General features: G+C 42.5%; 1 protein-coding gene and 1 long non-coding RNA gene across 18 annotated transcripts in view; one reads left to right on the forward strand and one right to left on the reverse strand.

Moving 5' to 3' along the window:
- The window catches only part of tcf7l2 (transcription factor 7 like 2), a 107,189-nt gene that overhangs the window by 12,878 nt on the left and 68,113 nt on the right, over nucleotides 1-26,198 (reverse strand). For 16 of the 17 annotated variants that reach the window (XM_081600977.1, XM_081600974.1, XM_081600971.1 and 13 more), the window contains 3 exons: nucleotides 9,996-10,128; nucleotides 7,126-7,228; nucleotides 4,923-5,009 (listed from right to left, as the gene is read on the reverse strand). In XM_081600977.1, coding sequence (XP_081457103.1) covers nucleotides 4,923-5,009; nucleotides 7,126-7,228; nucleotides 9,996-10,128 — 323 coding nt within the window. Of the gene's footprint in view, nucleotides 1-4,922; nucleotides 5,010-7,125; nucleotides 7,229-9,995; nucleotides 10,129-18,434; nucleotides 18,939-26,198 lie in introns of those variants that run through there. The other variant, XM_081600976.1, reaches the window with a different exon arrangement.
- On the forward strand, nucleotides 18,455-20,245 carry LOC145549172 (uncharacterized). Its single transcript, XR_014085152.1, has 3 exons — nucleotides 18,455-18,545; nucleotides 18,661-18,817; nucleotides 20,157-20,245. It is a non-coding gene; the product is annotated as an uncharacterized LOC145549172 (long non-coding RNA).

Genomic DNA, 26,198 nt, shown 5'->3' on the forward strand with positions numbered 1-26,198 from the left:
GTATATTTATGAAGGGGAAGTAAAATGAAGAATGTTTTTGCATATGGAAGTGATGGAGTCCCTCAGGGAGGAGGATCTATCAACAAACTTTATTATAAATAACCAGAGGTCAAATGTAGTCTCATTTAAATGTTTTAGAAGTAAAAAAGACTCCATTGCCACCATCAAGCACAGCGATGGCCACATCATGATGTGGGAATGCTTTCTTTTATTTTCTTCAGTGCAATCATGCAAAAACACCTCGTGAGTGCTCAGAAAGACTTGAGCAGGACAATAAAACAAGCGTTTTTCATGTGTTAGAATGGCCTAGTCAAAGTCCAATTAACAATCCATGCTAAGAATTGGAAATGGATTGCTCCTAATCCAGTCTGACAAAGAAGAACAGCCAAAAAGTATGTGGATGTGCAAGACAAAAACAAACTTGGAGCTGTAATTTCATACAGAGCTGATTCTCCAAAAACATTACTTTGGGGAGTTTACAAATGCGTGCCGCACTTTTCAGATTACGCACTGCTTTGTGTTGGTCCATCCAATAAAATCCCAATAACCACACTGAAGTTTGTGATTGCTGAGGTGACGTGAAGTTTGTGGTTGAAACGGGACAAAATGTAGAAATGTGCGAGAAGCACAAAAACCTCCGTACTGAAAAAGAAAAGCCTAAATTTTGGATGGCAAATCTGTAGCGATTATCTCCTGTCGAGCCAATCCTGCAGAGTAGGAGAAACGCTCTAGTTATCGCTCCAGATTTTGGGTCTCCATCTGCTTTCTGCAAATTCGGCCCCGTCAGCACCGCTGCCATCTTTATCTACCTCACTCTCCCATCACGGTTTCGTAATCTCCAACTGGTCCACCACACAGAAACTCTTATTTAAGAAACGATTTAACGCGATTTAACAGCCCGGATCCAGCCACACAGAGAGTGTGTGGAGCTAATTATCTGAGCATGTGTGCATGTACATATATATAAATATATTTATATCTTCATGTGTACGTTTAAAGGCCTCCACGTGACCAAACAAATTTAAGAGAAGGATGAAGGAGAAAACGAAGGAGTAACTCTTTTATTTTTTTGTTAAAGCAGCTCATTATCCGACTGTGTCTGGCTGCATGGCTCCGAGCCAGAATATAATGATGAGGATGAACTCGCCAGGAACAACTAGTTTCTGTTGGAGGCCATCTCAGGGGAGTACCACAGCTACTACCCCACCTCCTCCTCCCATCAAACTCTTTTCCTCCATTTCTCCTTTCCCCCTCTCCTCCCTTCATCCCTGACACGCCGGTGTTTGTGCCGCGTCATCGGCTGATGGGGAGCATGGCGGCGGCGGCGGTGGCTGCACAGCGCCCATCATTAGGGCCCGCGTTTGCTCCGCTCCCTCCGTTTTCCTTTCTCTCCCTCCTTCGCTCTCTGTGCACTTGTTAAAATTTCCTCTGTTCTTCTTCTCTACTCCTCCTTGTCCCCTCGCTGCCTCCACCCTTCTCCCCTCCACCCCGCAGCCACCGCGTGGCCCAGGTTATGGTTTAAACATGACGGCCGTCCCTTTGAAGCGTCCGGGGCATTATCATCGTCGTCGTCATCATCATCGAGGCTCATCAGCAGCGAGCGGCAGCCTGGACCAATTTAAGCAACATATAGAGGCAGTGGAGACCCCCACCTGCCCAGCAACCCTTGGGCTTCTGCGTCTCAATCTGAAAAGGTAAGAATGGCTGTCGGGAGAGGGGGTGGAGGCGGGGCAAATGGGGGATTGGGTCACCGGCGCGGTGAGGCCGAGCGTTAGCTTAATTGCCGGTAGCCCCCTGCGCTTGTTTAATGTATAATGATGTGGCCGTTCCGCGGGAAAGAGAGGAAGGAAGCGGCATGACAGGAGGACATATCAAAGGGCTAGGCTTGATCACAAGGGACGAAATGGTCTTCACATCCACCCACCTGTCCCACATACATCCAACACACACACACACACACACACGCACACACACGCAAACACACACACAGCAACACAATGAGGGGGAACAAGCTTTGGCTGCAACCCCATTATCAAAATAATGCATCAGATTTGCTCCTCTCTACTTCTCTGATTCCTTTCAAACCAGAATGGATCGTTTTACAGGACGACTTATCAGCGCCGTTCCTTCAATCCTAACTCCTGACTGAACGAACAGGGTTCGTAAACTTTTCCCACAGTAAAATTCAATTACTCTTAAGGTATTTTTAAGGTAAGTAGGCCTATTACAATAACAACTTTTGATAGGCGATAAATTGGCCCAGAAGGTATTGCGATAAACCGTAATACTGTCATTTTGAGACCATTTTCAATTGATACAATAAAGCAAGTACATCCTCTCAACGTTCAATAAGCTACCGCATATATAACACTTAAACTGCAGGACAACTGAAACAACAAATAAAATGGATACCGAAGTATCTGAGCAAAAGCACCAGACTGAAGACTGTTGTCATCCAGTCCAGACACATGAAAAAACAATCGTGCAAGTGAAATTATCTTGCTTGTTTTAATTTATCACGCAACTAATTGAATTATTGCTTACTGTGGCAGGCCTAAATGTACATTTTCAAAATTTTCCAGCGCCGCACTTTGGAGAAAAAAAGCAGTGCTAATGAACTAAAGCAGAGAGTTTTAATTCCATATAATGCAATATTATTTAGTACTGTTATTAATAATGTCTTGTGATAATATTCTACATTATGCCGCAGGGAGAAGGTCCACTAAAATATGAGAGAATTTTGTTTTGAAACGTCTCGCCTATACACACCTTACACATCTGACTAGTCCGAGAAAGTTCTAAAAATATCTGCAAGAAATATTCTCGCCGAGTTTTCTTTCACTTAGCAAAGAGAAATAATTTTGGTGATTCTAACTTACCTAAAACGCAACAAAAAAGAAAACTGCAGGATTTTTATTATGTTTTAATATCTGGTTTCATCTGTAAATAACCCAATTCAGGCTTTTAATCAAATGTTAGAGGCTTTTAATCAAATGTGACAGAAATGTTTGAATATCAAGCACTTTCAAGAACTTTATACAGAAATCAGGCACTTTCCAAACCTTAAAAACTTCAATCATTTTGAGGTTCTTCCAGCACCAGTGTGAACCCTGTGAAGAGCCGGGCTTTGGCTCATCTTCGCTCTGCTTCCAGTCAGCGGAGCTCGCTGCAGACAGACTGAGCTGCCTCAACACGCTGACCGTTTTGCTTTGCTTTGAACACAAGCAACTAGCTGAAGGCTACGTATGAAAGGAGGTTTGATACAATTAAGCCGATTGTTTTGGATGTTTTGTTCTTCTCTGGTGAGGAGTTTTTTGTTTTTTTTTTTCGTTTTTGGAAGGGTGGAGCGATGGGCTTTAAACCCCTCCCCTCCTTCTGCAGAGAACTCCCAGAGCTCTCCATCTATTCAGTTATACTAATTCAATTAGGGGCCTCATCACAGGGGCATTAGCTCTTCCCCCATGGCCAGGCCCCCTCCCCCTCTCCCACACCCCCACTCAGTATATTCAATTAGCTGCACTGGAAATAAGATGATCGCATAGTAGGGGCTGTCATTAAGGGAGCAAATTAGCAGTCGCTTAAAGCTCGGCTTGGCCGGGATGCTGCTGCCAGATGCCAACGTCCGACCAGGCTTGCCATCCGACGGACTGACTGACTGCACCTGAAACTTGTTGGGCAACGAAGACTGAGAGGGAAATCAGTGGACTGGCTGGCTTCCTCAGCACATGGCCAGACAGATTTAAAGAGGAGTGGCAAAAGCAAATGAGGTGGATTAGCAGTGCATGCTAACAATGCTACTTTGAAATATCTCTGCTGGCCAGACAATCGAGCTGTTAGCATCAGGAGACTGTCACTCAGAGGCCTCTTCAGATTTGTTGCAACACTGTCTGCTACTGGAGATTCTTCCTGCCCACAGCATCAGACACACCACAGGACAAAAGTACAGAAGCCTTCCTCTGTGTTCGGCAACAAGTTGGGGAGGGGCAGCTGTTTTTACTTTGAATTACACCGAAAAGATAAAGACATTATTTGTGTACCTTGTGAGTAAAAAGCCAGCTGCAGTGTGCAGCAACAGGCGGAGGAGGGGAGGGGCGACGCTGTTACTGCGGCACTTTCACCCGCATCTCAGTAAAAAGTAGGAATGGTTTTACTCATCATTTTTGTGATTTTTCAAGCTGTAGCTTTACAAAAAAAAAAAAAAACTGTATATGTTAATTCTGGCCCCTGCCTAAAAGAGGCCGTGCTTTCTCAGCTGCTGGCTCTTTGCATACATGATCCATCACTGTCACAGAGGACTAAACAAGCCGCCCCTCAGGAGCTGCTTTTCCAATCAGGCTGTAATTAAACTCAAGCTCGGCTTCAGAGGAGCAGCGACCAGAGGAGCCTGAAGAATCCAACCCAACGCAGAGGAGATGCATTCCTCACCAGTAAAAACACCAGCACATGTGTTCAAGATGACAAACACACACACACACACACAGACGCAAACTCGTCTCCTCTCGCGGGAGCCCTGATGTCCACAGCGGCACTTGAACTAGACCCTAATGGGGCGGACGGAGGCGACCGGAGCTTCCCGTGGTGGTGTCACCTTCAAAGTGCTGCTGTTTGTTTATCTGTTTGGCTGCTTCAACTCGCAGCAAGGACATGCCCCCTCCGTTTCATTTCTGCTCTGCCTGACATGCGGCGGGGGTAAACGTTCTTCAGGGGCCTCATTAGAAAATGATAAATATAATTAATATTTGAGCATGCAAGCTGGAGCCCCTTTCCTGCACTGGAGAATTGGCCTTTTGAACACGCCGATGTCGAGCGCGAGCGTCTCCTTAAGGGAGACGTTTCTGGAAGACGTGCGCAGATAAGACGCAGACAGATGAGTGAGGAGGAAGTGAGTGTGAAGGTGCTGGCGCACTTTGTGTCTAACTCACCTTGACATGGATGCGTTGACAGTGAGCGCAGTTGGGTAGGGGTGTCTGAACCCCCCTGTCGTGATTGGATAAACAGGTTGACCTTGCCTGGGAAGAGGGGAAGAGAAGAAGAAAGCGGATAAGGTAAAGGAATAAGGTTGATGGAAGAGGGGACGCCAAAGCCCCACCACGGGCCTCTTTATTCTCATTTGATCAGGACAAAAATCGAGGGGATTGCAGAGCGCAGATCAAAGCGAGGGAAAACTCTGAACAATTTGAATGCCACAAATCTTGATAGCGGTGGCTAATTAAATTTCATAACCCTTTGCTTGGAGTCGACAGAGTGGGGCCCCGTTCCTCCCCGAGCTGGAACTAGGTGTTTTGTTGTGATAATTAAAGACGAAGCGCGGGTCCCTTTAATGGAGCCATCACGCTAATTGAGGTCTACACATCCAAAGACAAACAATAATGAATGTAAATTTATACCAAAATAAAGTGCAGCGAATCAAAGGGCGCCACGACTGCGCTCAGGGCTTCTCTCAGTATTTAGATCGCGGTGAGAAAACATTAAATTAACAGAGCTTAATTTGTAGCCTTTTGTCATATTAACAAGTGTTGACAAGAGTTACCAGGGGAGAGCCTCTGTGAGGAATTGTGGGTAAAACACAGGCAATCACAGCTCATTGCTCTAATTGGAGAAAACGCAGACATGCAAAATAGGATTTGACGGAAAAGTGGGAAGTTGAGCTCGGTGAGAGTCTAAGGAAGCAGGTCCAGGAGAGATTGGGTTGGAAAATCAACTCTGGGTTTCAAAGAGGAAAACCACTTTCAGTAATGATCATAAGGGATTTAATTGTTTTCAGCGTACTGTACTGTTAACTCATAAGCCAGATGGGAAAAAACAAGCTGCCCCCCAAATAATGATATGTAAAAAGCCTTAAAATAACTGGATAATTGATCAAAGGAGACAACTAAAAAAGTTTAACCTTTAATTCCAACTAATTTTTTGATATTTAAAATATTTAAAGGAATTTTTAATACAATACCCCCAATGTGGCTGAAACTTTTTTTTTTAATTGATCATATATTCTAGATGTTCTCCTTCCCTGGGGTTAAAATATACTACTTCTCAAAATGGGAAAGGCAAGAAAACATAGTACACAAGTAAAGCAGATGTGCAACGAAAACACGACTAGCTACTGGTCTGAACTTACAAATAAAACAGCTGACAGACTTTGTTTTGGTCCTTCACTGCCACCACAGCTGAATGACAAACCACAACGTTCTCAAGCAGAAGTCCTCAAACTATGGTTTCATTTTGGTGCAGCTTTTTAAAGTCATGCGGTGGAACATAGAGTTCTGTAATTTAGCTCTGCACATTAACACTGGGGAGGAGCCGAACTTTTACAAATGTGCTATTACTCCCCTACTTTACAGAAAAGGTCCAGGTTTTTCCAAATTTAAGACTTGTAAAGACCATGATTAATGCAATTTAAAACCTGTATTGTGCCAAAAATGCACAAAATAATTTAAATTTGCAATAAATTTGCACTTATTCACTTCAGGGTTTTCCCCAGTGCATTATAAGCCTGGCAGGTCACCAGGCTTTATTTGTGCCCCCACCAGGCTAAGCATTGCTTACTTTTTTAAAGTCTTTTTAAAATGTTTGCAACTTTAAGACTTTATAGTTTTGCTCAGGTGTTAATCTTTCAATAAAGAGATATTTTCAAACTTTAAACATTTTTTAACTCAAAAACACAATGGCTGCTGGATGACTGACTGCCCTAGCGCCCAACCACCGGGCTTAGCAAGTTTTCTGGAAACCTTACATTTCAACTAAAAATCTGTTGTGCTCTGCAAGAACACTGTAAATGGATCACCACCAGGTCTTTCATCTGCATAATTATCAAATACGCAGTGGCTAATTAGGACAAAAATGGTTTGCAAGGCACAAAATCAACCCTAAAAAACTAAAACCTAGAGGAAACTGGAGATAAGCACACAGGACACAAAAGTGCCCTACCTTAACTAAAACAATGATTTCCAAACATGGGATTAAAAGTACTCAAATTAAAGGTTAGGGTGACATCATGCTAGTTCAATACATTTTATTTGGGGGTGCCATCAAATTTGTCAACCATCATAAAGATGTGAACGCTTCTAGACTTTCACAAAACTCAAACGAGCGATAGAAGAAAGAGTAATAATAAAAGGAGTTGCTTACTGTGGTACTAACCATCCTAGCGGATGGGGGATCTGGCCAACGGTGCCAGGTGACAACGGGTAATAAGGAGATATGTCTGGAGGATGAGGAGGCCTCGGGATTCCTGTGGAAGGAAGAGAAGATGACAGGGAGGGGAGAGGAGGTGGACAGACAAGACGAGGACAAGGAGACAGAACCAAATCTTTGTCAGTGCTCAAATTCAGTCTTCGTTGAGTTTCACATCACAGCAGAGCAAGATGGGAGGAAGACGAGGAGGAGGGAGGCAGAGAGAGGGAGGAAGGGGGCTTGTTGCTCGTGTGTACACAGCGCTAAAAATCACACTTGCTGATCAAAGGCCTTTGAGGGAGGCGGCACAATGTGTTGGAAGAGGCAAGGGTGTAGAGGAGTGAGGAGAAAACACCGACGAGGTTCTTGTCACATTTTGTCTGGCAAAGCAGGAGATTAATGATATAAAATGATGGAGGTTTAGAAGTTAACAAAACAAAGAGAGGGAATTAAAAAGCTGTCTCTGTGATCAGAGAGCTGCCAATAACGGTAAAGCCAGCTGACTTTATGGATTGCTACCTGATGCATACATCAGAAACGCAACAGCAGACATTAGATTAGATGCTACCTATGTCACCATCGCTGCCGTCCTGAAGATCTCCCAGATATGCCCCCCGAAAAACAGCTGATTTTCGTTTGCCATCCTCCCCGCTGACAAACACCGACAAAGATGTCCAATTTTTTTTTTTTTTTTTTTTTCTTTGTCGGGACGGCTTGCCGAAACAATCTCAGCATCCTTTTACTTTTCCGTGGCAGCTGACAGGGGAAGAAACGGCATCGACAAGCTGCCCTGAACGAACAAAATAATAAGAAGAAAAAGGAAAAGAGAAAAGGTCCCGAGCACAGCCGAGCGTAAAAATAACTTCCTCTCTCTTTGCAGAAACTTCAATCGAAGAATACTGGAGTTCTGCAAAAGCGCAAATCAGAAACGGGGAAATTTATGCGGCTGACGGTGTGACATTTCTACACAGCTGGTGTTGCTCCAGGTATTCAAGGTGGCTGCAGATTATGCGCAGGTTTCTGTTTAAACTTTGCACTTTTGTTGCTGATGCACAATGTGATGAGTTTGCATGTGGCTGGGAGACTAAACCTTTCCAGGAATACCATTTTAGCGAAGGCGAGTCCCATTGAGTGGAAAAACCCAGAGAGCATTATCCCATCGTTGAGCAATATTAACTCATTAATTAATTAAACACTGCGGCCAATTAAGCTGCCCCATTAACCACTACATTAAACAGCAGCTGGCACATTATTTCTCCTTTGTAAGGGGGCAATCATAATAAGGGAACATTATTACCTAAAACATGGGCCCAATCCGCCAGAGACCACAGAAAAAGCACAAAATTATTCACCGCATTGAAAAGCACATTAACCAAGAAGAATGGACTGAATGATAGTTAACAGAATTAAGTGCCGGGTCAAGATGCTCTCGGAAATGAATGAAATTACCTAAAAAATGTGCTCTGGATGCTTGTGGGAGATGCTACAGCGGTGCAGAAAAAAACGTTGAATTCAGCACCTGATCTGCAGAATCAACAGGCTGTCAAGCATCAAAAAAAAAAAAAAAAAAAAAAAAAAAGGAAGTCCAACAGGCTTGGATTATATCGATGAAAGCTTGAGGAAAAGGGTTAAAAAGCGCTTGAACTTCCTGGAATCTTCGAAGATCGCAGGTCTCTGTTTTTTTCTGAGCTCAAGCCACTGAGGCCGCCTCGCATTGAGCAATCGGATTTGCGGTCATGCGAGTTCGAGGCTGTTTGCCGAATTCCCTGATTTACGAGGCGCTTTACGAGCCACAGCTCAGGTCGTTGTCCTCGAGTAAGAGACGAAACCGAGCCACCGAGCGCTGGAGCTCAGTCAGACACAGACGGAGCTGAACAAAGAGGAACCTGAACTGTTTTCTAAATGTTTATACGCAGATTTCTGTCCTCGAAGATGCTCTGGGTTTCACTCGCTACTCGAGACACTTTTCAAACACATTGTGCTGAATTTTAGTAGAGCTTTGAGCAGAAATCACAGCACATGTAGTTTTACAAAAGTATTCATCTACCTTGAACGTTTTTCATATTTGTTACTTCAGAGGAAAACATGCGGTGCATAATAGTGAAGTTGAGATAGAGAAGTGGCAGAAATGTATATTCCATCCAGTTTATTCTGATAAGCATGAATAAAATCTAATCAGAAGACATCAAATTCATAAAATAGTCAACCTGTGCTTTGGATTTAGATCTGTACTTTAATTATGCCATAACAACACTGGAAAAATGTAGCTCTGGTTGCATGTTTGGGGTTAATGGCTCCAACAGGTTCCCCCAGAACAAAAGGAGCGTTCCTACATTACTCTGATATAAAACACCTGCTAACATGTTTTATGGTGTGTTCAGGGTGACGTTAGCATTCTGGCAAGTGGCCCAAAAAAAAGTTGTGTTTAGTGTCCCGTTGACAGATTCTCCCACTGGAGCTGCGTGTCCCTGCAGCTCCTCCAGAGCAACCAAAGGCTGTTTCTCAGAATTATGTTAACTCTTATCAGAACAACTGCGTTTATACGGAATCTTATTCAGGTTTGGAGCTGAAAATAGTGCGTGCCGCACTTTTCAGATTTGTACTTGTAGAATAATTTGAAAGTGACATGTTGTTTTTTTCCCCCCCAACTTCAAAATTATGCACAACTTTACATTTAAACACACAATTGGTGGTCAAATGTGAGAAAAACATCAAGATGTGCGAATATCTCCCCCAAAAAATTAACTTGAGATTCTGACTTTGTTTGCCCCCCCCCCCCACTGTAAATATTTATAGAGTGAAAGAAACACCAGCTGGGGGCTTACCTGTTTTGGGATCCACGTCTGTCTGTAGGTGAGGAGGGGGGTTCCCCGGTGTGAAGTGCTCATTGCTGTAGGTGATCAGAGGCGTGAGGGGGTGCACATGGTGCGGGTGCTGTACCACTGGAACCTTATTAGACTGACAGAAAGAAGGATGTGCCGGAATACAAAAAGAAAGAAGAGAGAGAGAAAAGAGAAGAGAGAGGGGTGTCAATATTTAGGTTTAAAACTGAGGGCGACAGCTAAAGAGGTCTGAAAGACGGGGCGGGGGGGGGAACAAAACAAAAACGGATCAAATTCTGGTTACTCTCAAGGTGCCAAAACCGCCAAACCACAGCAAAAATAGCATGGTTTGTAATTAAAAACACTTCTGCGGCATCAACCCTGGAATTCGGTAACACAATCTAAGAGGTTTGTGGGCTTGCCAGTTCCTATTTGGGCGTCATATTGGATGAAACACTTTTAAACCACCGCTGCAGCGAAGTAATCGATCATCTGTAAACCACAAAATCAAGGCAGCGGGAGTAAATCTGCAGCCATTAGCAGCTCCAGTCCAGCTCCAATATGCCCTCCCCCCTCTACTTTATTTACTCCCTGAGGGTCTCAGTCCTGGAGAGTGCGGTTAGTAGTGTAATAAGGGTAGGGGGCTAAATAGAAGAGAGGTGGGGCTGAAAATCCATTTCTGAATTTTTTTTTTGCCAAATTAGTTTTAGCTATGTAATCTTCTCTTTGTGCTCCTAAGTGGAGCAGACCCCCGTTTTTTTTTTTTTTTTTTTTTTTCAATTACACATAGATTACAGTGGAGCTTTAGGGGTCTGGTGTTAACAGCAGCTCGGGCCCTCTCAGTCGGGCCGGGACGGGACGGGGACTGACACGCACAGTCCCCCTGAACATGAGATAACCAGATTAGAACCGCGCCGCAAGATTAGGCAGCTCTCGCCTCTTTACCCACACATCCTTACCCTGCCCTCAGCAGCCAAAGAAGCAGCACTAATCAGGCTTATCATAACATGGATGATATGTTCAGGAGGGGCGAGAGGAGTAAGACACCAAGCAGCTTCTGAGTGTGTGTGTATGTGTGTGTGTGTGCGTGTGTGTTCGGTCTCTTCTCTCGCAGGCCACACACCCTCATTAGTGACTTTAAACCGTGCAAGAGAGAAAGAAGGCTCAACTGTGGCACATTTCCACCAGACTTTGAAAAACATTAATGGGTCTAGATGCCGGCGGGGGGTGGTGGGGGGTGGGGGGGGGTGCTACACGCTTAAGATGCGCGGTTGCCCCGGCGCTCGTCGACAATACAAAATGCAAGAGCTCGCGGGCCGAGGGCAGGACAAAAAAATGTGTGCGGAGCTTAACACCGCAAAACTACTCATGCGCACAGGCAATTTGAGGAGGGAGCCATCGCTAATACAGCAACAGTCCATCCAAAACCCAAACTCCTAATTCTGTCCTGGTAGTTCAGCCTAGAACAAGTATAGTATAGAGCTTTCTTTCCACAGTGGCAATGATAGAGGAGTGTGGGGGGGGGAGAGAGACAGGGGGGCCAGTGGTTGCTTTTCCCTATTGCCGTGGTCCCAATGAAAGATTAATGAACCTCAGCAGAACTCCAGGGAGGCACAGAGACTCCTGGGACTCATTCACAGCCCAGAGCTGAAAAGGCTAGGGAGGGGAGAGGGAGGAGGCAGGACGGACGGGAGGGATGTGTTTGTGTGTCGAGGAGGGGTGACGGGGAGGGGGGGCAGGAATAGGTGGAATGAGATTCCTTAAAAAGAAACCAAGACTCTCATTTGGAACCCAAATCTGATCTGTACATTCACAGCAACGACAAAAAAAAAGGAATAAAAGTGAAGAAACGATCAGGACGCAGCTCAAGAGTTAGCAGGTCAACGGAAGAAGACGCTCCTTCCCCACAAGCCCTCACCTCCTAACCTCCACCTCCCCCCCAATCCCCACCTCGAGTAATGATGTGAAAGAATGTTGTGAGTTCCTTAACGCTCTGCGTTAAAAAGCTTTAGTAGCCATTTATACAAGTCCCTTTGTCCAGTGACAACAGCCATTGAGGCGAGGGTTCAAAATGGCCATCCAGTGAGAGCAAGTCTAGAGGGTGTGCGATGGGGCTGAAAGGGAAGCTGGAGGCCGCACTATTTACATCACAGTCGCTCACAGAGTTGAGGTAAGCCCCTTCCTCCCCCCCGAGAATGATGCAAAAACCAATATATTCCAGTCAGCAGCTGGAAATCGAAGCAGAGTTTCAATACAGAGATAATTTGGTAAGTCGGGTGTAATGCTTTTAGAAAAGTTTCCAACAAAACAGTCAAAAAAATCAATTGTTGCATCTGTGTTGACTTGACTGACTGTTGCAATATTAAACCGGCTAAGGTATTCCATGTCAAAGTGAAATCTGTTTCACAAAGAGCTGTCCAGTTGCTACAAGCACAACTTTTATCTTGCAATGTGTATAACAGCAGTGCTTACACCTGGACACCTTGTTGTGTCATTATTGAGACTTATTTTGGAATAAGATTGAAAGTAGTTCTTGAGGTTCTCTCTGATGAAGCAAGATGAAGGCTTCTTATCGGACTGGCTTTCAAAACTCCTAGGAAAGTGGTAAAAAAGCCTCCACTACTTTTAAATAATATATTTGGAATTATAACTGGCTAACCATCAGTTCCTGATGACGCTAACATTAGCTCCCATTTCATTGCTTGCAGTAGAAGCAAAAATTTTAGTTACTTCACCTTTTTTTTTTGTTTTTATAGCTAGGATTGCATTTTATCATCTTTAGTTGGAGTGATCAAACAATCCAAGAACAATAAATGATGCTAAAACTAGCACCTGCCCCCTAATCCCTACAAAAAAAGGTATTTCCGTATTTAGCAACCCTGGACTGCATTACATCTGGTTTAAAATCTAAAAAAATATAGGCTGATTAAATATTGCAGGAATACTGCAGCTAGTTAGTCATTAACCACTAACTATGCTGCATCTCCCAAGCTTTCTACTGATTGTAAACTCATCCACTTCAGTTTTTAGAAACCTTGGATTGCATTATGTCTCTTCTTTAAAATCTTAAAATCATGAAGCGATGAATTATTGCAAGAAAACAATTGGCTAACTATAAACCCCTAACTATGCTAATGCCAGCATCTTCTTTATAGCTAACTGTTCACCCTGAACCATAGGGGTCATTTAGCAGTTTTCTAACAGTCTTCAGATGAAAATCTGAAATATTTTCATCCACGAAAAAGTGTGAAACTTTAGTGCGAATTAGCGGCTAACCATTAGCCACTAACGTCATTGTGCTTCATAGCTTTTCACTAAACTAAAGGGTCAATTTAATGCCGTTTTAGTTAATGTAGACTGCATTTGTTTATCCTTCATTAATGATTGAATGTTTTTAGACTTATCAAAATTGAACTGGTTTATACGGAAGAGGATTACCAAAAAGATTACTTTAATTTTAGGCTTTCGTAAAAGACCTTTTCATCAGATTTCTGACTTTCTTTCAGAATTCAGAAGAGTAATAATTCTGACTTTAATAGCTGAATTCTGATTTTTTTTCTTTCAGTGGGCCTAATCCTAATGGCAATAATATTGTTCAATGTTGATTTGATGATATCACTTTGACTAAGGCACATTTTCTGCTCTCTTTTCCTCCCTGACACAGTATTTGTGTTACAATCTTGTACATACTGTACAGTGTATTATTCTTGTTTTTGTTTCTACGTGTTTTATTACTTTTATCTTTGTGATAATCTACATGCCAACATCAGGGGCTGCGCATTATTTGCATTCAGTTTTTGAAAGCATGAAACTTAAAAAAATATAGCCTACCACACTTCACATCCAAACTTTGCTCATATAAAAGTGTTTTTAAAACGCAGTTGGAGACTTTTATCCATTTGTGAAAACATTAACAGGGAGCATTTTCAGTATTGCTTCACCACTGACTCAGACTTCAATGATTATAAAAATCACAATATGATCAAAAAACAACCTGAACGATTTTAACTTTTGTTTTTTGTTTTTTTTTATTGGGATTCTTGGTTTTCCTCAAAAATATTGCTAAAATCATGAGCTGCATTTATTGCTACAAACTTTGTTCTAGCAGCCAGCGGTCGCTGTGGGAAGCAGCAACTCCAGCACCTGTCTTGCACGACCACAGCAGGACAATATACAAGCTCATCTCGCACAGAAGGACACAAAAGCAGGCGACGTGGGAGACTGGACTCTTCTTTTTGCTCCACAAAAGCCAGGAGGAAAATAAATAAATAAATAAATAAATAAAAACTCTTCCTGCTCCTGCCACCCCTGCTGACTCGCATCTTCCCAGCATCTCTCTTCTTATGACAAACAAACAGATTTTCAAGCCTGAGAAAAAGGATACTTGATTCAAAAGTCCAAAAACTACTTTTTAAAGGTACGGTGCTTATCCTTTTTTTCAACTAACTGAATTTATGACAACAAAACGCATCTGCACACATGAAAAGCATCATGAATCAACAAACAATGTCACCCATTCGTGTACGAGAAAAGAGGAAACGGAGAAAAGCCTTTTGAAAGTGGACGAATAAATGAGCTGCTTCAAGTTCTCCCTCTGTGGGGGTGAAAGTGGGGGAGCAGAACAAGGCAGATAGAGGAGAAAAAGTGACAGCAGGACGGAGAAAGACAAAGAGAGGGAGCACAAGAGGTGGAGGCCGGACAGGAAAAAGCTGTTGGCCTTGCATTTCCGCCTGGTGGCACCTCGCAGGGCCAATTTGAGCCCTAAATGTGAAGGTGGCGACCTTGTGAGCCCCTGTGGGGGTCTGGAGCCCCCTGTCCTTCTGCTTTATGTCATGATATGATGAGTTGTCACAACAGCTTGCGGGGCGCTAATGAGCTGTAGTGAGGCCAGGGCAGGGAAAGGGAAGGGAAGAGCGGACAGAGATGTGGGGATGACAGCGATGTGATGGATTAGAGAGCCTCTGAATTCCTAAAGCAAGCAAAAAAAAAACGTCTGCAGTGCTTTTCCCCAGATCCAAGTGACACAACACGGTAAAAAAAACACACACACACAAACAAACAAAAGCAATACTGAGGAAAAGTGCTTAATTTAGTGCATCTCTTCAAGCTTGAAGTTGATTCAAGCAAAAGTAAAAGGAAGTCTCAGCAATCATCTGCTTTCACTCATCGTCAGTTTCTGTTATCACTATTATCCTCTGGGAGGCTTAGAAAGCCCCCCTCCACGGAAACAGATCTTCATCTCCAAATACACGCCCTGCACCCCCAATATCATGACAACAAGCACAAACAGACAAGTACTTCAGGATTTGGCTCAGATACAAGCCAACGTAGTAAACAGTGTTCCTACAAATTACTTACGTCAAAACTGAACACTTTCCAAATGCACATTCCCAGAGTTCTCTTCACTTTCAGGGGGATTTTTTATTATACAATTGAGATGCCCCAATAAACCCTTGGTCAGTATCTTAACTGCAGGTCAAATCGCTGTTTATTGAATGAATCGAAAGTAGCAACTAGCATCATTTTTGGCTCACAGTGAGAAATATGTACTTTGTTTAATTAGTAAAAATCCAATGAAGATTAGAAACATATGCTTTGGACAAAATTGGATATAATGTAGTTCACCGATTTGCTGTTGGAATCAAATCTACTACCTTTATCAAACATCTTGAAGCATGAAGATGTTTGTCCATCTTTTGAGTCTCAAAGAAAACCAGAAATCTGCATCCATCAGGAAAAGTCAAGGAAGGAAGATTTAGAATAACAGGATATTTTCTTACTACTACTATCTATTACTTATTGAGACCTGGAAAACACGTAAGAAATTTCACCCTTTTCCAAACTTTCCAAACTCCCAGAAATCCGGTTTAAAGTAAAACTGAACATGAAAGCCTTTGGCCAACTTCTCGTGTGTCCAAACCGCAACCCGACTGTCTTTATTCCACAACATTCAGAACCTGTAACTGTTATTACGTCGGGACGTTTAAAAAGACCGAAAAAATACGAAGAAGTTGATCAGTTCTTTCGCAGGGAAGATGCATCTCAGAGGGCCAAGGAGCTCAGGAGACCAGTTATATTTAAAAGTTAATCTATTCACTTTGCTGCAGTGACACGCCGACTGCTTGATCAGAGAGCCGAACAAAAATATTATGTGGGCCAGAGCCTTTGCTCCCCTTTCCTCCTGCTCTCTCTCTCTCTCTCTTTCTCTCTCTCTCTCTCTCTCTCCGCCAGCACTTCAAGTCGTTCGTCACCATTTATTTGCGCTTCCCATCTTTGATAGTCGGCACATCAAATAGAATCGCAGAAAGGACATGCTCAGATATGTCAGGGATAAATAAAATCAAATAGCTTAAATATGGAGTGCTATTTGGCAGAACTGTTGTATTCTGTGAAGACAAATCGCCTCTTAGACAAGCATGTGTGTTAAAGCAGCTTCCTCCCCCCCCCCCACTCATCCCTTTCAGGGTAAACAGGCTCTTGAACTCCCCATACCTGAGTTGAAGGGGGCTTCTCTAAGAGGTGATGTTGCATCACGGTGTTAAGAGCCAGACTGAATTCTGCCTTTTGAAATGCAATCAGCCCCTCAGAATTTCATCTGAAAGCCAAGCAATTAGAAATCTGAATTGGGAGGCGACATTAACAAAGGGATATGTTAATCTGCGAGGAAATTGAAATCTTACTTTACATTTTATGGTTAAGGCATGAGCTGGATCAAATAATATTTTTTTTTTTTTTTTTGTCGAGTAAAGATGGTTTCCCTTTGAGATGATCACGTCTCGGTGATGCACCTTTTAGTTTACTCCAAATGTCTTCTTTACGATATTTGTTTGATCTTGACAAAACTGTTTTTGAATTTGGGTGTTCCTATAAAATTAAACAAGAAATAAGCAAGAGTCAGACTGAGATCCCCGCTGTATGCAGAGATTCACAGTGTAAAAATACATTTAGAATAAAATGATCTATTTGCTTTAATTTGAAACAGAAACACTACATTTATTTGTTATTAGCAAAATAAAATGCATATTTTATTACAATTATAACAATTAATTGTTATCTTCATTTTGGCTTCAGCAAAAATGTGAATGTTATGGATATATTTCCAAATGCCAAATTTGACATTCTGATAAGTGAGGCAAAAGTGCGATAGCCTTCTTTCAGCCAGTGCACAGCAACAAGTGGGGGAAGGGCATTGCTCCACGCAGCTGGAGAAGATTCTAGTCCAAACAAAAAGACCGTAAGCCATAGGAACAATTTAGTGGTTCTGAAACAGCAACTTTTCAAAACTTTCTGTAGATTTTTGATACATTAACAAACCTTAGAAGAAATTATTGCTATTCTACTTATGTTTTTACAGTAATAACACAATTTAATGGCGAGGATAAGCAGGAAGCCTTAAAATAAATGTATTTTGTATAACAGCTGAACAAATCTCACAGAGATTTGGAGATTTTTTTTTTCTTTACCTCCCTCACATCCTCATCAGTGTACATGGTGGTAAGATGAACCTTGGCGATTTGTTTATAACAGTTAAAACTGTTTTAAAATGATTGTTGGCCAGTCTGACTGTAGATGTTCGCAGCTTCAGGTGAGGAGTTCATTTGTTTTTATTTCCTGTTTTATTTCGACGTCATGTTTTCTTGTGTTTCCCATTCTGAAGAACGGTGGAGAGGAAACGGGCCTGTGCTGCGTCATGTTTACGTCCCGGGGAAACAGGAAGTCCTCAAAAGTCTGATCAACTTTAAATAAAAGTTATTCAAAAAATGTTTTAGTTCAATTTAATTTATATGAACCATCATGGCATCAATAAATATAGTACCAGGGATTTAAACAAAAGATAATAATAAAGTAGATTCAATTGAACTGAACTGAATCTTTCTTGGTCTTTGCTTGTCTTCCTCGTCACAGTTCCAGGTGTTCTAAATGTTTAAATTATGTATTTGATTGTAGAAAAGGAAAAGGCAATGAGTTGTTTTGTTTGCCGTCTGACTTGAATGGTATGTTTCCTTGCCTTTCCCATTTTGAAGAGCGGATAATTGAAACGGGCTTCTGGCTCCTGTCATATTTATTTATTTATTTATTTTTAATTTCCTTTATTTAACCAGGTAAACCCCGCTGAGATCCAAATTTCATTTTCAGCAGGGACCTATTTACAGACACTTTCTCTCCCCACCCACTACAAACGCACTTTAGTTACAGGTTTGGCTTTTTTTTTTTTCTCTCTAAATATTTCACTGTAAGGTTACGCTGCTGCAGCAAAGGATGTTTCTGCTTCCAGTAAAAACAGGGGGGGGGGGGCGAACGGGGCGCACAGTCATTTATGCACAGACGATTGTTTGACCCCGACCCTCGCACAAACAGCGCAAAGTTGTCCAAAAGCCGCTCAGAGCCTTGAGAAACAGCAGAGACGGTGAGGAAGCCGGGGAGCAGAGGCGCGTTACTCACCCAGCTGCTCAGATTGAGGTGCCAGCAGCCCACCTGCTGCAGGAGCGAGAGCCCGGGGCCCAACGCTCCTGCCTGGGCTCCCGCCTCCTCCGGCCTGACTCCATCCCGCGGGTACATGACCCCCTCTGTCCCACCCCTCCTTTGACTCCCCCTTCCTCCTCCTTTTTTCCTCTTTTGGATGCTTTATTCTTCTTCTTCTTTTGTCTGTTTGCACACGTGTGTTTAGAGTCCCGGCTGTGTTTGGCGACGCAGCCAGCTGACCAGCGAACGCCCCGGATTTGCACACCAGGCTGTGTGCATCTCAACCACGCAAGGCCTCGGTTCCGCAAAGTTTCAAAGCCACCACGGAAACCGACAGTCTCTTCTTCTTCTTCTTTGTCGGGGTAAGTTTTGATGCCGGCGACAAAAAAATAAATAAACAAAAATGACGACAGAGAGGAAAAGGAATCGCTCTGTAACGTCAGGTTTCCACAAGCAGGAAAAACTCACTCACGAAACGGCAAAAAAAAAAATTAAAAAATTAACACTAATCCCCTCTGTGTGACGGGTGTGTGTCTGCGTGTCTCAGGACCGTGTCTGCGTGAGTTAGTGTGTGGGCTCTGCGGCGCCTCCAGGATGCCCAGAGACGAACTGGCAGCTTGAAACAGCTTTGGCTACGAGGAAAAGCGAGCAAAAGCAAGAGATCGAAACAAAGAGGAAGGAGCAGGAGAGAGGAAAGAGAGAGGAAAGAAAAAAAAAAAGGAACAAGACACAACAACATCCACAAAGGGAGGGCAGGCTCAGCAAAGTGTGGCCAACAGTCACTTCGTCTGTGTGATGCTGACAGTCCAGACTTCATGCCCACTTTTCAGGAGGGAAGCAAGTCTTCACTCTGACACCAACCTGGCACTTTTCATTGCACTCGTTTTAGGTTTTTCTCTCCTTTTGCGCTCTCCCCGTTTTACAAACAATACCTTAGAGTGGAGAGCAATTGTTGTGTTAACATTCAGACGCCCCCCTCGCTAAACTCCATTCAAGGTTCCTGTGAACAAGGCCTCCAGCCCCTCCTCGCCGTCCACCTCTTCCCATTCTCCTTCCTCCGCTACAAAACATTCAGTGGAAAAGGAAATAATAAGAAAAGTTTTGGGAGAAGTCAGGGTGATTTTTTATTTATTTATTTTTTTACATAAAAATGTTTTCAAATAAATAAAAATTGCTTTTTTATTTTTGATTTAAAAAGATGGCCAACAAAAAGAAAAATTTAATTGCCGTCCCTTTAAATATCTATTTTAATTAAAGAACATTTATGCAAACTGTCTAAAAATAAAAAATAAATAATTTCATGATTACAATGATTTATTTTAACTAAAAATGACAAAATAATATTAATAAATGCTAAATTCATTGCAATTTTGACATTATTCAGTTATCTCCACTTGTCACTCTTTAATAACCTCTAAGAGCTTAAATCTAAATAATGACCGTAACAAATTAAATATTTATTGAATAAGTAATTTCTCCCCCCCTGAGCACAAGTAACTTTTAATATGTTTTTAAAATAATTGAAAGGTCTGTGTTGATTAAAAGTTATGCTAAAAAATTGATACAATAAACTGTTTAACTGTGGCTACGTTTACATTTCTATAGCATTCTTAGCTTAAAGTTGGCACCTTAAAACAACTGAAAACTTTTTTTCCTCTAATTGAATCCCACTTTCTTCCATTTTTCCCTCTTTTTCTGCAGCCTCTCCATCCCTGTCAGGACCCTGCGCTTCTCTTGGCCTGCAGCTAGCAGTCCTGAGGCCCTCAGGAGCCAAAACAAAAGCCCCCGAGAATGTTCTTTACACAACTCGGACAATAGCGCCGGGGCTTCGGCTTGACAAGTAAAAGAGCTCCGACAAGGCGGCGGCTAATTGCCTGCCCTCCCTCCATTCAGCCGCCCCGCCATGCTCCTGCCATCTCCTTTTGTCCCACGTGCGCGCTCCAAAGTAAACTGCCACCTCGCCGGCGAGTGATGGACAGCTCACAATCACTCGGCCACAATGGCGTTGACGCCGCGGCGCGAGAGAAACGTGGACATTTAAAAAAAAAAGAGAGAGAGAGAAAAAGAAAGCGGGGAAGAAGAAGGGGAAAAAAGAACGGATTCCATTCCTAAAAGCGGTTTTAGGAATTTAAACGAGTTAAGCAACATTAAAAAGAAAGTTTTGCAAAAGCTGGGAAATGGACTCAACTATGAAATAAATCCACGTTTTTGCAAATAAGAAAAAAAACAAAACAAATTCAACATCAAAGTCCATGCTTTTGTATTTTGTAAATTACTATAAAAATTGACAAAAATTTACATTTTTAAAACTATTAATTGTCAATGCGTTTAAAGACGAATTACTTAAGAAAAGCTTGCAAAATTACATCCAGTCTGATTGGTTAATATCGAAAGAAGCAAAGGAATGGAGCAGTAAATGGTACATTTAAATGTTAAAATAATACAAACTGAAATGTCCCTCAGTGTAAGCAATAAAATTAATAATTAGTGTCTGTTTAATTTAAGAAAAAAAGTACAATAAATAAATGAGATTTAGTTTTGATGTCTTGCAATAATACGCTGTCAGGCTGTCAGCACAAAGCAATCAAACAGTGCCTTTCATTATCCAAATTGTCAATCTGTCACTTAGCAGCATAAGTGTTATAAATTGCCAAACAAACGGCAGAAAAAAAATAAGTTTGCAAGCAAAATCCAATCAGGACATAACATTTAAAGTCAAACAGGCGGCGGAAAGTGAAAAACCACGGCGATTAAAATGTTAAAAAGCCTTACCATTTAAAAGAGCTGTATTTGGGATGCTGCTCGGTTCCTGGTTAAAACAAGCATGCTGGCACTCATGGTAGTGCACAGACTTCAAGCAGACTCCCACCACCATGTCAGCCACTAATCCACTGGGGGGCAGCACCTCATCTACGGCAGCCCCCTTCGCTAAAGCCCCGATGGATTACGCCGATAAGACGGCGGTCGGAGGAACCGGGGCGAGAGCCGAGGCACGCAGGAGCGGCTCCTGACCGTCCCAGAGCGGTGGAAGAGGGGACCGGGGCCCCGAGCCGGCTGCTCACTCTCAGCCTCCCCATGCATTCAAACACGCGCTCTCCTCCGCGTCTGACCAGGACTCCCCTCTCACCCCCTCGCCCATCTTCATATCCCCCCCTAATAAGCTCTTTTGTGTCCATCTCGCTTTCTTTGATAAGTTGAAAGCACAACAACAACAACAAAAAAAAAAAAGAGGCAGCGAGAGAAAAGGGCTTTTCTCTCAGCGGCTCGGCAGACATAAAGGTGCTGGAGTGCCGGTCTATAGGAGTTGCCCTAACTTGGCTAAACTCGAGCAGCGGGGTGTCTCTCGTCATGTCATTAATCCTCCCAAAAAAAAAAACTAGCCACGCTCCATTCAGCGCCAGTCACACCGGATTAAATGCTAAATAAGGAAAAAAGAAAAACAAAACACAAACAGCAAAAAAAAAAAAAAAAAGGTATCCCCGAGAAGAGAAAGCATCCCGATCCGGGGCGAAGTTGAAGCGACGTCGAATGTGATAAATGCGACTGATTTTTAATTTTTTTTATTCAAGAAGCAAGTAAAAGTATATATAAAAAAAGAACACACACAAAAAAAAAAACAAAAAAACATTTGTCCGTACAAGATGATGATGGAAGAGAAGCTCCTGCACCTCCGGACTCTAAAGTCAGACGAAAAGGGAACCAACAGCAGCTAAAATAACAGCAAAAGGCACAAATAAGCAGATGAAGCCGAAGCACGGATTTAAGAAGAGCCGGCATAAGAAAATTCAACCCGGTCCAAATGATGGCTTGAAGAGAGGAAGCCCACTCTTAAAGCCGTGATCCGACCATCCACTATACCACCGCTGTGAGCCTTTTAACCACAGCAAGAAAAAAATTACTATTGATCTTCAAATGGCGATAATTGAAAAGATCAAAAAGATTAAACAAAAAGAAAAGAAAAAAAAAATTGAGATTGCGCTGACTTACCATGTTGTGCTCCCCTTTTTTTAGTTGCCGAGTTTTTCGTTTAAATGTAGGGGGGAAAAAAGGAGAAAAAAAAAAAAAAAGAGGGAAAAATATTTGCTCAAAGATGCAGCATTGGCGGTGTCAGATTTTTTGCAGCAGCCTCTTGATCGTATTACTTCCACAGTCCTGGTTTCCAATGCGTCTGAACTTTTTCCCTTTCTCTTTTATTTTGTTTGTGGTACCTAGCCTTTTTTCCCCCCTGCTTAAGACTTTAAAAGCCTTCGGCTCAGCAAAGCAGCGCAAATTATCTTGCCACCTTGCTCAGCTCTGATGCTTTGGCCGCCAACTTCGGAAAGGCCCTTTACTACTGCATCAAAATTAGCATTGTCAAAGCAGTTAATGAATATTAATATTGTATTTGTCATTGGAGCTGGCCCATTGCTGAACTCCAAGTCATCCATCAGGGACAAGATTAAGCACACAATTATTTCTGACTGACAGGGACCAAATCTGCAAGTTTTTTTTTTCCCTTCTTCTTTTCTTTTTCTCCTCCAACAATTTAAAGAAAAAGACACAACATCATCTTAAGGTACCTCCCAAGAGACGAGACAAGATTAATACACTTTTAATGAAGCGAGATTTCATGGTGCACGAACAGCAGGAGCATCCAGAAAATAGAAAAAGGAGATTATTACATTTTTTTTGTCTCTACTCTATTCATTTTAAAAGATGGGCATGTTTTGAAATTACAGCAAATTTTGGATTAAATTTCAAACATAAAAAGAAGATTCCCCTTTTTTTCCCCCTTCCTCTTTTAGGGGAAAATGAGCAGATCCCTTATCTGGGATCGGTTTTTTTTTTTCCCACCTTTGTCGGAGCACGGAGATGAATAAAAGAATAAGACGTACGAGTGCGAGCTGCGCCGCGAACATCGCCGGCGCTAAATTTAACATGAAACATTCATTAAAATCCCGGGACCTCCGGCGCTCTGTCTCGGCAGAGCCCAGCGGAGAGCCGACCGCTGAGGACCACACACACACACACACACACACACACACGGAGGCAGCGCCTGCATCAGCAGCATCCGCTGCAGCAGCACAGCAGCACTTGAGCTGCATCCCGGAGAATCCTCTCTGTCAAACAAGGCGCTTTTACTGCTCCACGAAGCCTCATCCAACACGCCACAAAGCAGGATTTAAAAGTGCTTCTAAATCACATCTGTCAATTTTCCAGGACATTTTTAAGACAGAAAAATCCAACAAACCCGCATCCCACTCTGTGCACAAGTCCTTAATCATAAAGGCTTTTCAGCAATCTAACACCTGATTGTTTTTTTTTTTAAATTTCATTTCTTAAACCGAACCTTTTCGTTTTTTTCCACTCTCCAAAAAAAAAAAATCCCTGATTATTTTTCACCGCTTCCTGATTTCCGGTTAATTTAAAAACTCGTTTACAGTTTCCAGCTCTCGAACAGAACTCGAACTTAAATTTAAAGCAAACAAAAAACAAAAAAAGCACCAACAGAATCGCGCGCACACATACAAAGGAATAGCAGATGTGGGGCACAGCGACGCCAGCAGCTCGATAAACCGGCCCGAATGCGAGGAGGTCAAGCTGCGGGCTTCACCTCGGAGCGCCGGGCTCCTGCCGACCACCCTGCTGACCACCCTGCCGGCTCCTTAATACCATTAGCAACCCTTAGATGAACATATTAAATTGGCCTTTTGTTCTGACGGTGCGGGTCTGGCCGCAGCCAGCCACTGGTTTCACGGCATCGAATGCAGATGGTGCTGCTTTATGTGTTGTTTTTTTTCTTCACTGAAATGAAAAGCTCTTAAAGAAACTGTTCCGTTCTCACAAACTGTTCTGATTGTCAAAAGCCGTCGGCTCTATTTTTTCCCCCATTGTTTGTTTGCTAAAACTTAAAAAGAAAAAAAAAAGAAAAAATCAGTTTGGTGTTCATCAAATTGTTCTAGTTTTACGGTTATAGCTAAAAACATCTAGAGATGCCAAATTAACCATTTAAGCTGTTAGAGAAAACTTAAAAATGTACAATTACACTTTAAATAAAAACAGAAAATTCTACCAATTAAGTAACTTTTAATTAAAAAGTTTGTTGCTTCAATTGTAAAAAAAAAAAGTTATAATAAATTGATAAACACTGCCTTAAATAAATGAATAAAAAAAAAACTAAAGTGCAGAGCTGTCTAATAAAATTCCACTAAATGAATCCTACAAATCATTTTTTATTTAAACACACACATATATATATATATATATATATATATATATATATATATATATATATATATATATATAAGTTTGTTCACTGTTTTTGTGGTTTTAGAAATAGGGAAGAGAAAAAGCCCAGAGTGTTTTATTTTGAGCAGAGAGCCTGAGCCGGCTGCAGCGTGGGTGAAGGAGGAGACGAGAGCGAGCAGAGCAGAGCAGCTCGGCGGCCCAGCGTGATCACATCAGCGCCGGTATCAAATTAACTCTCCGACTTTGAAATTTATTGATCTGCTATTAAGACACTAGTGAACTTGATGAAGTGAGTGCTGTAGGTGATTCGGAGGACTTCAAAGTCTTGCACCCACCACATAAAACAAGCCACTTTGATCCCCGCTCCGCTCCTCGGATCTGGAGAGGGAGCATCAGAGGAACCCCCCAATTCCACTCCTGTTTCTTTTTCCTTCCTCCGAGCTCGGGCTCCGACTCCCTGCTCCCCCACCATCATCACCACCTTCTTCTTCCTTCTTCTCCTATCCCCCTACCAGCAGCACCACCACGCCTGCCCGATGCCCCCCAAGAAACCGAGCAAAGCGTCGGCAAGTCGGGTGCAGCTTCAGATTCACAGGGACACAAAAGAAACCAGCACACCTGCATGGAAAAAAAAAATGCAACGCTATGTGGAAATACTAGCATGAGGCGACGGGCTTCGCCTGTTGGCGTTAAAAAAAACAAACAAAAAAAAAAACAATGAGCCGGCGATAAGATGGGGCTTCTTCATGCCAAATACGGCTTGTAATAAGGCGATGAGACAGACAATGCAGAGTGGGAGATAGCAGCACTACTGTGTGATAAATGCATCCCCCCCTTTGCTTAAGGCAAACCTTCACTTTGCATTTAATGCTGTGTGCTATATATTTATTTATTTATATATAATGTCTTAGCGCCACTGGGTGGAGGTCATTTTCAACAGAAAGCAACACCAACTTAAATTATTATGGGTTTGACAATTCAATTCATAATTTGTTTTTTTTTTTTTGCAACTAAACATCCAGCACAGACAGAAGAGAGAGGCAGAAAGTCAGGTTTTACCCTCCACTGAGCTGCTAACTTTGCAGGACGGAGGGAAAAAAAAAGAAGAAGAAGAAAAAGAAAAAAAACAAAACAAATAGGGACGGCTAAATTAATCATCGGCAGGACGGTGTTTGCGCTCAGGCTCCAGCGCTGAAAGGCAGGGAAGAGTGCGTGTGTCTGCGCAGGAAGAGTGGCGAGGATAAGCTGCGTCTGTTTAATTAAGAGGGGGTAAAACAGATGATAAATGCGAGACAGTTAAACATTTAATGTGTGCTTATCTCACTCCCCCCCCCTTCCCTTTAACTTCTTCATTTATTTAGTTGGGAGCGATTCAGAGTGGGTGGCGCTGAAGGGTGGAATTAAGACGCCGCAGAAGTCAGGGAGCAGCCGCATCCTGACAAATGATTTGACGTTTTTCAGTTTAACAGCATAAAAAAAAAAAAGTAATTAGATTAAAAAAACAGCTTAAAAGTC

This window comes from Poecilia reticulata, chromosome 19 (assembly GCF_904066995.2).
Source record: "Poecilia reticulata chromosome 19, P_reticulata-male-v2, whole genome shotgun sequence".
Classification (NCBI taxonomy): domain Eukaryota; kingdom Metazoa; phylum Chordata; class Actinopteri; order Cyprinodontiformes; family Poeciliidae; genus Poecilia; species Poecilia reticulata.